Here is a 12544-nt window from a genome sequence, read left to right as displayed (position 1 = left end):
CTAGTTTTTAAAATTAGTGTTTTCTGGACTTTTAATTATTCTATTCTTTTTGTCATGTTTTATTTTGTAAGCTACTGTGAATAGGTTGTCTGGAAAATGGTATAAATTGTTTCTAAATTTTAAAAAAAGATGCATTCGAGGAGAAGATGTTCGCTGTATTTGCATTGTGGCTTCCCTTCGGGGAATTCCCAGGTTTTTGTTTGGACTATATCATGGACAGGCTGGGCATCTGGTGATCTGAACTTATTATTCAAGCATCCAGTCCCCCTAGAGAGTAGCTGGGTTGAGATCAGCCAAATTTTTTTGCTTCACGATTTCTGCAGCTAATTATCCCAGAACTCTATCAACAGTCTACCAGAAATTATCTCTATCATAATTATGGGAAACAAAGTAACTTCTTCCTCCAGGCTAAGTTGCAATAACTTTTAGAAGGAAATTGAAAAACAAATCAGAAATGAAGCATAAAAGTTCTGGTTATGAAAGCTGCCACTGAACATTTCACTGCTAAAACAAGGGAAGATGGTATAGAGGAGACCAAGGAGAGTGTATGTGGAGAGAGGCATTATTGATTGAACATAGCATTGATGTTTCTGCTGATACTGAAGCTTCTTCCTCAGGTACAAATTAAATAGTATGAAGTGTCCTAGAAACAATCCTTCTCGGTTTCCACATCAGTGGTATCAGCCAGGTGAAATACTGATCGGTGGAATTGTCACTCATGTTGGTTGTGATTCCCAAATCATTCCATTTCAGCAGCAATCCAACCAGGATTATAAATGTGAAACAATGTAAGGGAATTTTTATTCCTCTAGAATAAAACTGATGCTGTCTGATTTTATCTAAGTAAATCTTGTATATGCAGAATAGACTAGGCATTCTTAATAATAATGGATGAAAGCTGAGTATTTGGCAACCAAAATGAAGTACACACACTCTAAGACCAAAGAGTGTATGTCTAGCCCACTATTCACAAGATTATGTTTGTAACAGTGACAGAACTATGTATGCGCTATTCAGTTTGGATAGTCCAGAAAGTACCCAAATCAATGTTGATTCGGATACTTTTTGGACTAATCCAGTCTGAATAAACCTTTGCCCATAGTAAAACTGCCTGAATCAGCCTTGGCTGAATAGCTGAACTGTGATTTATGCCTGAATCAGCCATGCAATGATTGGGCAGTTAAAAGGGACCAAAATTTTTCTTTTTCTTTCTTTTTTTTTTTTATAAAGTTTTTATTTTTATTTTCCAAAATTAAAGACAGTAAGATATATGCAATCTATGTTGTCCATACAGAAAAAAGAGGACTATGCTCTTCATTTAATACATTTGGTTCCCTGTTTCAATCCCCTTTGTGTTATTTTTTTAGATAGTTCAGGTAAGGGCCCCATTGTTCTTGAAAGGCCTCTTCTGTTTTTCCATTAATTATCAGTGTCAGTTTAGCCATCTTGGCAAAGTCAGCTAGTTTATTCAGCCAGTCTTCTGTCGAGGGTAGTTCTTGCGTTTTCCATTTCTTGGCCAATTCTAGTCTTGCTGCCGTCGTCGCGTAGAAGAAGAAGCTCTGTGTGTGGGTTGGGAGGCACTGAGGAGGAACACTTAATAACATAGCTTCAGCTTTCATAGGGAATCTAAGACCCCACATTTTCTGCATAATAGTATGTATTTTTGCCCAAAACTTATAAACTTTTTCACATCTCCACCACATATGAAAAAAAGAACCTACTTTATCATCACATTTCCAACATTTGTTGTTACAATTTTTGGCAATTTTAGCGATCACTTTTGGAGTTACATACCACCTATAAAACATTTTGTACCAATTTTCTTTAAGTATTTGACTGTTGGTATACTTTGGTATTCTAGACCATTCTTTTTCTTTCTATTGAATGGTCTCGAGTTGGGTTTTATACCCTGCATTTCACTACCAGAAAGAGTCTCAAAGCAGCTTACAATTGTCTTCATTTCCCCACAATGAACAGCCAGTAAGATAGGTGAAGCTGAGAGTGCCCTTGCATTATTGCTTTGTGAGAAACGTCTATTTGAAGTATGAGTAGTCCAAGGCCACCCAACTGGCTGCATGTGGAAGACCTGGGAATCCGGCCCGCCATTCTTAACCACTACACCAAAGTGGTAATGAGGATGGACTTAATATTTGAAAAAATATGTGGGTGTGATGAATATGAAAACATATTTTATACATAGCTTGAAGAAAGCAGAACAAGAGTGTCTAGCCCCCTATTCACAAGAGTAAAACTCAGAATCACCTGATGAACCTTTATTTCTAATACTAGCTTCAAAGCCCGTTCCTAAGAATGGGCTTTGAAAGGGTCCCCTCCCCTGGCCCCTTGCCAAGCAGCTTAAGGTGGCTTTAGGCTGCAGCTCACAGCCAGATCAAGAGGGGCTGGCGGGGGCTGGGCAGCTTGTTAGCAGTGCCAGGATAGAGCTCCTTAGCAGGCAGTCAGAAGGCTGGGAGGCCCTCGTTAGCAAGCCCTTCACCACGACCCTTTGCCCAGGGCCCTCTCCCTTACCTGCTGCTGGCTCCAGGCACTGAGGTGTCTGAGAGCAAAGAGGCTAGAGTCCAGGGACAGAGGGCTGGAGCTGCAGGGGCAGGGCCAATCAGGGCAAAGCTGGCTGCACCCTCATTGGCCCTATTTCAACTTGAACAGCCGGACATGTCCCACCCCCTCAGTTTCACAAATATATAGAACAACAATAGATAAGGATAGGTAGAACAGATATATGACAGTAATTCTTCACAGAAGGGGGATAGGAAGATTCATGGATCCATCAAGGGTAATTTTGGGGGGTAACTAGCAGGAACCTCCTGTATCCATTTGTGTGCCTGATGGCTCCATGTCCAGTTGGTAGGTTTCCCAGTAGCATTGTGCTGTGGGAAATGAAACCTGGATCTGATGGGCCACTTCTCTGATTCAACTGAAGTCTTCTAATGTTTTCAGACATAATATTGTGACTAATCCAGATGCTGTGCAATATCTAAAATATTCGAAAACAATCTCATTTTCTCTGCAGCCTGTTAACAAAGTTCTACCAGCACATCCTTGCCTTGGTGTTTGCCATCTATGAGATCAATGAGAACCCCAGGATATTGTCCAATGTCACGCTTGGGTTCCATATCTTTGATTCCACCACAGTTCAAAAATGGATTTACAGGATCACCCTGGACCTACTCTTCACAACACATGAACTTGTACCAAACTACAAATGTGGCACCCAGAAAAACATGGTGGGTGTCATTGGGGGATACAGTTATGAAACGACAACAGACATTGCAACTCTCTTAAGTCTGTACAAGATCCCACAGGTATGATAACAGAAAAAGGATTATTTGGAATTTCATGAATCTCACATGTAGTTTAATCACCTTTGCTGATCTGTTATCAAGCTTTGCAAAGAATAAAAACTATTACCAAACTTATGGGGAGAGGTGAGGTGTGTGCTGATGACTATTCAGGTTGAATATGTACTTTGTACACTGCTTCTGTTCTGGTAATTAATAAATTGGAAGAAAAGAAGGATGATACAGAAAGGGAAATATAATTGAGTCATATACATATATATATATATATATATATATATATATATATATATATATATATATATATATATATATATATATATATATATATATATATATATATATAGACACACATACTCTGAATCCTTTTGGAGCATCAAATCGAGAGGGGTCAAGTTATTTAACCTATTTTTAAAACACTTCTTTTATTAACATTACTAGCTGACATGAGTACTGCAAGATGAAAAGATGCCTAAGAAAAGTTTTAAATACATAAAATAGTTCAGACAATTGTACTAGCAAAAGGGAGAAATATACAAATGATGAACATGTGTGACAATCTGGAAAGATGAATTGTTTTTCATGATTATTTCATGAAACATGATTATTTCTTTCTTAGTTCTCCTATGGCTCGTTTGAATCAAATGTGGATGACCCAACTGTTCATCCTTCCTTTTACCGTACGTTCCCTAAGGAAGCCCTTCAGTATGAAGGAATCGTCCAAATACTTCGGCATTTCATGTGGAATTGGATTGGCCTCGTAACCATGGATGATGAAAGGGGAGATCATTTCTTGCAGACGTTGGAGCCAATGCTTTCCAGGAATGGAATCTGTGCAGCCTTCACAGAAAAGGCAGCCAAGCAGGTTCGGTGGGATGACATTGATTTTCTGAGCAATTATCTGGGTGATACTATTGGAAATTTCTTGGACAGCAAGGCCAATGCCATTATTGTATATGGAGAATCTGGGACAATGATCTGGCTGACAACCATTTTCTTTATGCCCACAATTCTAAACAATCTATACGGAACCGCTTATGTGGAGAGAACCTCTGCAGGAAAGGTGTGGATTGCAACAGCCCAGGTTGATTTTGCATTCACTCTTTTACAAAAGGCCTTTGATATACAAATATTCCATGGTGCTCTTTCCTTCTCAATCCTTTCAAAGGACCCCCAAGGCTTCCGTGCATTTCTTCAGTTGTTAAAACCTTCCTCAGCCAAAGGGAATGGTTTTATCAAAGACTTTTGGGAGCAACTGTTTGACTGTGCACTACCAAATTTGGTTAACCCAGAAGGGTCTAGTGAAACATGCACTGAAGAGGAAAGACTGGAAACTGTCCCAGCCCCCTTTTTTGAAATGAGCATGACTGGCCATAGCTACAGTATATATAATGCTGTCTATGCCGTTGCACATGCCCTACATATCTTTGCCTCATCCAGAACCAAGAACAGAGCAATGGATAATCAAGGCAGCCTGTCTTCACTGAATGTACAACCTTGGAAGGTAATTACTCTTCACTTGGGTAGGGGGGGAGTTCCCTGCCATGCTAATATGTCAATCTGTTTTTAAGAGTGGGGGAATGAGATTTGTAAATGTTTTTTCTTGTCCATCTGAAAGTCTGAAATTTACTTAGCTGTCATGGGTCTCCTGCCTGAATTCCTGACTTTCCCCATTCTCTGGATTTTGTTGCCATCATCAAGTCATAGCTATAAACGGTATTCTTTGCCCCTGAACTTCAGTGGAGACTCCACTACCACATTGCCATTCTAGACTTAGCTCTTGGGTCCTACAGGAAAGTAAGTTTGCTGCAATCCCCCCCCCCCGAATCATACTTCATTCATTCATTCATTCATTCATTCATTCATTCATTCATTCATTCATTCATTCATTCATTCACTTGTAGTTATTGACCCAGAATGAAAGTGAGCAGATATAATAATATCATCATAGGAGACTTATATGCAGTCTGAGCTCCTCAAAGCACTAATCAGGGATATCTATTTCTTGATGGCCCTATAAGAACATTTTGCCACAGTGTAAACAATTGAATTGTCCTTATTGGCAAGCAAAAAGTTGACTGGAAATCATCAGAGGTTCCAGGGAACCTGGACAAAAGAGGTTAACATCAAGCAATGTCTCACATCCTGGTGGAAATTACAATAAAACAAAATATGGGCAGTGGTTTCAATGGCATCAGAATTTAGAAATAGTAATATATGTTAGATATTTATTTTTCTATTTTTCATTTTAAGACTCAGGGTGGTTACAGCAGGTAAAAACACACAGTTTAAGGTTTCACATAATTTAAAAGATAAAATCTAATCTTCAAATCCTTTCAAATATATTAAATGATAAAATTGCCTTCTGAATTTTAACATGTTCAGGGAGGAAGAGGAGGCAACTATGTCTGTGGAACTGCTTATCGTCTCGCAAGGCTGTGGTTTCACCAGGCAGAGAGTTCCACCTCTCTGGGGACAAATCTGAAGAGGTTGAGGCCAGTTTGATTTCTTTAATGACCTATAGGGCCTTGACTGAAGAACCATCTCATTCTGCAACACAGTACTGACAAGTCATAGAATCATCGCATCATAGAGTTGGGTCATCTATTCCAACCGCCTGCACTCCTGTAACCACTCATCCACTGTAACCTGCCACCCCTTTGCCATCAAAGAATCAGCCTTTCCGTCAGATGGCTATCTAGCCTCTGTTAAACAATTTCCAAAGTTGGGGAACCCACCACCTCCCGAGGAAGCCTGTTCCACTGAGAAACCGCTCTAACTTTCAGGAATTTCTTCCAGATGTTTAAGACGGAATGCCTTTTGCATTAATTTCATCCCATTGGTTCTGGTCCATCCCTTCGGGGCAAGAGAGAACAAATCTGCTCCATCCTCTATATGGCAGCCTTTTAAATACTTGAAGATGGTTATCAGATCCCCTCTCAGTCATCTCCTCTCCAGGTTAAGCAGACCAAGCTTCCTCCAATGTTTCTTCATGCATCCTGGTCTCCAAACCCCTCACCATCTTTGTTGCCCTCCTCTGGACACCTCATGGATCTTATTTTTTCCATTTCCAGAATGGAGTCTGCAAACCAATAGCAAGGACATTGTTAGTTATCCCTGTTAAAGAAGGTAGAAGTCCTACTGATTGGAGTTGAACTTTCAATCAAATTGATTATGCACGACAGCAGCCACACCAGGTTGCCACTAAGTCCTAGCGGTGGGGCAGCATGCCCCACCATGTCCTGTGTAAGCATGGGGGAAGAAATCCCCTGGCATGCATGGTCCATCCTGGAGTTGTACATGTGCACCCACAACTCCGGGTTCGGAATGGCCTGCAAAGCCTCATATTGGCGGCAGCAGCAGGGAATGGCACGTGGATCCCACCGCAGGGTGATGGGATAGTGACATGCTGTTATATGACCATTGTGTGTGGGGGGAGAAATGCTCTGTTCGGCTCGGAAGCAATGTGAAGCTGAATGGGGCATTTAGTGTCCCTGCAGGGCCTCGTAAGTATGGTAGAGAACTCCCCCAGCTCGGCCTCAGCTGGCCACCATGGCAAGACAGGGCCATCCGAGGGCCTGATTTGGGCCTGAGCCAGGTGGGGGCTGGGATGATGGTTATGTTATGCATATGCAGGGATTAGCCCCACTGCCCTCTCATGCCAGCCTAATCCTTCTGCACCAGGAACCAGTTGTTGTGTTGATTGACAATGAGACCTGGCCTCTACCTTTGGAAGACCAGGCTCCTGTTGTAGCAACATGTTAGAAGTGTATTTTGGGCGGCAAAGAGCTCTATCACAAAGCATGCCTGTGTGGTCTCAAAAAGGGGGAAATTGGCTGAGCAGAATATATGAGTTGAGTTAGAGAAGTCTTTCTGAAACAGAGTTCTGTGAAACCCTGGGGGTTCTTGATGGCCCTGGAAGGGTTTCCTGAGTGGCAGTTAATCAATTTTTATTACAGTTTTAAAATTTGTTAAATATTTATTAGGAAATAGGACCATATATGGTCATGTTGACCCCCCCCCAAAAAAAAGGCCTTGAGTGTGTGGGAATGAAAGGGGTTCCAGGTGGGCAAGTCCACAGCTCTGCTTCCCATATATATTCTTCATGATCACACTACTTCTGGAGAATATTTTAGAGGTTTCTTAATGGTAAAGAAAGTTGAGAAAGGCTGGAGATTGACTATTTAAATGATTTCTCTTTAAGAAAGTGGAAGGCACTGACCAGCACACTCTAGTCCGTACCATGGATTCCAGCCTACTGAATGCTCTTTCTCTTTCTCCCAAGCTCCACTCCCTTCTTCAGAGAATTGCTTTCAACAACACTGCTGGGGAGGAAGTGGCCTTCAATGAACATGGAGAATTGGAAGGTGGATTTGATATTACCAACTTGGTCACTTTTCCAAATAACTCCTACGTCAGAGTCAAGATCGGGAGGCTGGAGCCTCAGGTTTCTCTTAGTAAAAGAATAATCATCCATGAGGACAGGATTCAATGGAACAGACACCTTCCGCAGGTGGGAAAACATCTCCGTGTCTCCAAAAACAAATGCACCATTCTTTGTGTTTGAATAAAATGGGTAGGTAGACATTGAAGGGGAGCAAATGAATGTTCCATGAATGTTTTAATCATGAGATTTGCTAATCCCACTCCCAGTTATACCATCACTGCATTCAACAAGTATGGTACATTTCAACCATTGATGTCCCTACCCGGCTTTTGAGAATATGCCTTCCTCTCATGCACAAGAAGCATTCCTTTAGATTCCAGATATCACACTTCTATTAATTCTGAAGCAAAATGCTCGCATTTGTCTCTCAGTTCTAAATTTTTACTTTACTCAAGGACAGGTGCCTCCTTCCTCTCAGTGTAATGATAACTGCATGCCTGGCTACAGCAGGAGAAAGAAGGAAGGGGAGAAATTCTGCTGCTACAGTTGTGATCTTTGTCCAGAAGGAAAAATCTCAGACAAAGAGGGTAGGTATTGCTCTGATAATAAACACCCCTGTTAAAGATGCCCAATCTTAACCTGTTGTAGAGGGTAAAGAGTAGCAAACTGTAATCTGGAGAACAGGGGGGCCATTCCGCACCAGGATCTATGTAGCAAATTGGTTGCAGAACAAAAAAATGCCATTTTAAATAGTGGAATTCGTCATTATGCATACCTGCCTTTGTAGTGGAATCCAGTTGTGTTTCTATCGCTTCCCACAGGTTTCCGGTCTCGGCAAAAATCGGTAGCCAGGAAGCGATATTGCGAGCTTTGTCCCGCCCCTGGGCGTCAAGCAGCCAATGGGCAGCCGTTATCATGCTCCCAAAAAGCCCCTTTCCCTTTAAGGAATTAAAACACACACTCACACGTTGCAACGAATCTGCGTTCATTCATTGCAACGGAGAGACCCATCTAGCTAGCAGGTGGTGTTTGAGCTGCTCTTTCATCGTTGCCCCCTGAGTGAAAAAAAAATACCCCCCCCCCCGCACGGGCGCGATCTTCGGCCGAAAATAGAGTGAAAATTAAAGGGAAAATAAACCAGAAAATGGGGCTGTGTGTTGCTTGGTGACTTAAAACAGCTCTGGGGAGGGACTGCAGCCAGGGAAGCCTTGCTGGGTAAATGAAGGATCGCCGGTGCTTTGATCTCCGCTCTCTCCGAGAAAAAAAAATGGCGATCGCTTCGCCGGAAGCGATATTTTACCCAAATTATGGTTGTCAGTGTTCTCATTAGGCAGTCAAAACTCTATAATGTCTGTCCCTGAAGTCATATTTCTTCTAAACTGAAAAGGCATAGACTCTTCAGCCTTTCCTTATTAGAGAAGTCATTCAACAATTACCTTTTTGCCCCCTTCTGTACTTTCCACAGCTCTGTGATGTCTACTTTTGGATATGGTGAAAAGAACTACACAGAGTACTTCAAATGAGGTCACACCACAGATCTACATAGAGGCATTAAAATATTTCCTGCTTTATTTTCAGTCCCTTTTCTAATGCTCCCCAGGATAGCGTTAGCATTTCTCACTGCTACAGGATACTGGGTTGAAATTTTCATGGAGTTATCCACTAAGTATTCAGCTTCATTTCCACCCTCAGTTTCTGCAGGGTCAGATTATGTTAGCCTATAGTTAAGGCTGGGATTTTTTTGTAACCTTCCTCTTACTTGTGTTGAACATTGCTGTCCATGTCTTTATTTACTTCCAAAAATTTTGTGAAGTTACAAATGTTCAGTTAGAAATGAAACAGAATGCCCTGAAACCAGCTTAATTCTGTTTTAGGAAAGGAGAGTAAAACTTATCAACAGGAATGACAAAAGTTCTTTAATTACAGTAGGCTTCATGCTCTCCTCTCAGTTTATCCCGGAAGTTGCAAATGGGGGCATGGCTTCTTTCAGTGAATGAACAGGAATATCAAACTGTTTTCATCATAAGTTGATGGTACAGTGCTAAATACTATTGCACAAAAATGTCTCCTTTTTAAATGATGAAATTGGCTAAGTAGGTTATCTTCTCCTTTCAGACATGGACTATTGCATCACTTGCTCTGAAGGTCATTATCCAAACCAGGGACAAGACCAGTGCCTTCCCAAGACTGCAAACTTCCTTTCCTTTCCTGAACCTATGGGCATTATTCTGGCCTTTACAGCTCTTTCCTTCTCGCTGATAACAGCCCTGGTGTTTATGTCCTTCATAAAGCATCAGGACACTCCCATCGTTAAAGCCAACAATCGGAACCTCACCTACATTCTGCTCATCTCTCTTTTCCTTTGTTTCCTTTGCTCTTTGCTCTTCATTGGACAGCCTAACGAGGTGACCTGCCTTTTCCGACAAATGACTTTTACCACTGTATTCTGTGTTGCTGTTTCTTCTGTGCTGGCAAAAACAGTGACTGTTGTTGTGGCATTTATGGCCTCCAAGCCGGGAAACCTTTTTCGAAAATGGGTTGGGAAACAATTGGCATATTATATTGTTATTTCTTGCTGCTTTTTTCAGATCAGCATTTGTACTTTTTGGCTTGGTTATTCTCCTCCTTTCCAAGATATAGACACCCATTCACTCAGTAGAGAATTCATAGTACAGTGCAATGAAGGGTCAGTCACCATGTTTTACTGTGCCTTGGGTTACATTGGATTTCTTGCCACTGTCTGCTTCATTGTGGCTTTCTTAGCCAGGAATTTGCCTGACAGCTTCAATGAAGCCAAATTCATCACCTTCAGCATGTTGGTCTTTTGTAGTGTGTGGCTGTCCTTTGTCCCAACCTACCTGAGCACTAAAGGAAAAGACATGGTAGCCGTGGAGATCTTCTCTATCTTAGCTTCCAGTGCTGGCCTACTAGGCTGTATCTTTTTCCCCAAATGCTACATCATTCTCCTGAGGCCTGAACTGAACAGAAGAGAGCAGCTGATAAGGAGAAGGCATTATATTCTTTAATTTAACATATAACTTTAATTTAACATATAACTTTAGAGGGGAGAAGCAGAAAATGTGAAAAGCAGAAAATGGAAAGTGGGGACAATTGTTAAACATGACTTGGGATAGAGGCAGAAAGAGACAGTGATGGGGAAGAATGAGTGAGTGATAGGGTTAGGGAAAGAAGGAGAAAGGAGGTGATGGGTAGGAACAGAAGGACAGAATAATGAGGAACACAAATAGTGAATGACAGACATTGGGGGAAGAATAAAAGATAGGGTAGTGGGATGGAAAGATGGAGATGCAGGGGGAGAGCGGAAGAAACACAGATGAAGTGAATCAGGTTGCCAATCCCACAAATTTCCTGAGGGTCCCTAAAGGTAACCAACACAATATGACCCAAAACAACCAACATGGTTCTTTCCTCCATTTCATCTTTACAATAACCCTATGAGATGGTTAGGCTAAGTGTCTGTGATTCTCCCCCAATCAAGTTTCCATGGCACAGTGGGGATTTGAAACTGAGTCTCCCAGAACTTTGGCACCCTAACCACTATACCACACTGGCTCCCCCCCCCCATCTCCAGTGTTTTCATGGCAGACTCAATATGGGGTGGTTTGCCAGTGCCTCCCCCAGTCATTACCGTTTACCCCCCAGCAAGCAAGTGATTAATAAACTCAAATTAGCTCAAATCTCCACATTGCTGTTTCAAGTCAGATAACTCCTCAGTTCCTTCTTAAGCAGTTCCTTCATTATCTGTATTTAGAAGCTCTAGTTATGACTTATGAAATAGTTGCTTTCATTGGGGGTACAAAGGCTTAGCTGTGACATTATTGCTATCAAAGAACCACTCAGCCAAGATGACGGTCTGTAAGAGAGGTGTAGTCCAGTGGTTTGCATAAATCATGACAACATTATGTTGCTGTTAAAAAACAAACAACCAAACTATAAGAACTGTATAAAACATCCCCTATCAGAAGCCATAGGAAACTATGATCAGTGAACATTTGTTATGGCTTGCCTTGTGTATAATCCAAAGTAGCTCCTCTCTTTAAATACCTCAAATATGATCACCCCATATTTAGTGAACTTGATGTGCCTGAAGATCAGGATGGCTTTCACCACCCCGCAATTCCATGCAATGCCCACTCCTGTGTGCATGGGTATGTTGCAGGCGCATCCACATGAGCAATGCTTGTTTAGCTGTGGCAAAGGGCCAATGATCTGATCCATTATGAATTGTACTGGAACTTCTACATGGAGCCCAGAAACAAATTTCTTAGTAGATTGCTCCCAATGGCTTCTGGCATTCCAGATTCCAAGAAAGTGATTCATCTAGCGTCTGATAACAATCCATACATTTCCAATAGGTTTGCACTGTTTGATCTGGCTGCCAGACAGATACAGTCTAAGGTGAGAGGCAATGGCTGATTCTGATGATCTGCAATATTCTGGTGTAGAGATTCCAGTATATATGTTATTATCTAGTGACCTGCTTTTATTGCTTCTGGCTGTCTTTTTGTACTTTGTAAAGGTCTATGGCTGCACAATAAACTTGATTCTGAATTCTGCTATGGTTTGCTAAAGTTTTTGAATGCTCAAACCTCAACGAGGTGAAAGAAAGATGGATTAAACCACTGTTGGAGAAGAATGAGCTTAGCATTTGTGGTGGCTATACGGGATCCTTCTTTTCTTTTTCACCAACTGGGAAGTGGGTTGGATCTAAAAGCGGCTGATGCACTGCTGTTGTTCTCAGCAACTTTTCAGCGATACACTGCCATTGAAACTAGAGGTTTGAATTAGTCATCATGGTGAACAGCCACTGATAGACTCAACC

The 12544-nt window shown here is 41.6% G+C and overlaps 1 protein-coding gene across 1 annotated transcript; it reads left to right on the top strand.

Moving 5' to 3' along the window:
- The first annotated feature begins 2851 nt into the window (after positions 1–2851).
- LOC143825506 (vomeronasal type-2 receptor 26-like) lies at positions 2852–10727 on the top strand. Its single transcript, XM_077313532.1, has 6 exons — positions 2852–2862; positions 3029–3320; positions 3934–4818; positions 7600–7827; positions 8162–8288; positions 9817–10727. The coding sequence occupies exons 1-6, from the start codon at positions 2852–2854 to the stop codon at positions 10725–10727; spliced, it is 2454 nt and encodes an 817-aa protein (XP_077169647.1).
- The last annotated feature ends 1817 nt before the right edge of the window (positions 10728–12544 follow it).

Source organism: Paroedura picta, chromosome 16 (assembly GCF_049243985.1).
Source record: "Paroedura picta isolate Pp20150507F chromosome 16, Ppicta_v3.0, whole genome shotgun sequence".
Classification (NCBI taxonomy): Eukaryota; Metazoa; Chordata; class Lepidosauria; order Squamata; family Gekkonidae; genus Paroedura; species Paroedura picta.
Note: the sequence above shows the minus strand (reverse complement) of the source record. Positions and strands in the feature narration are given on the sequence as shown.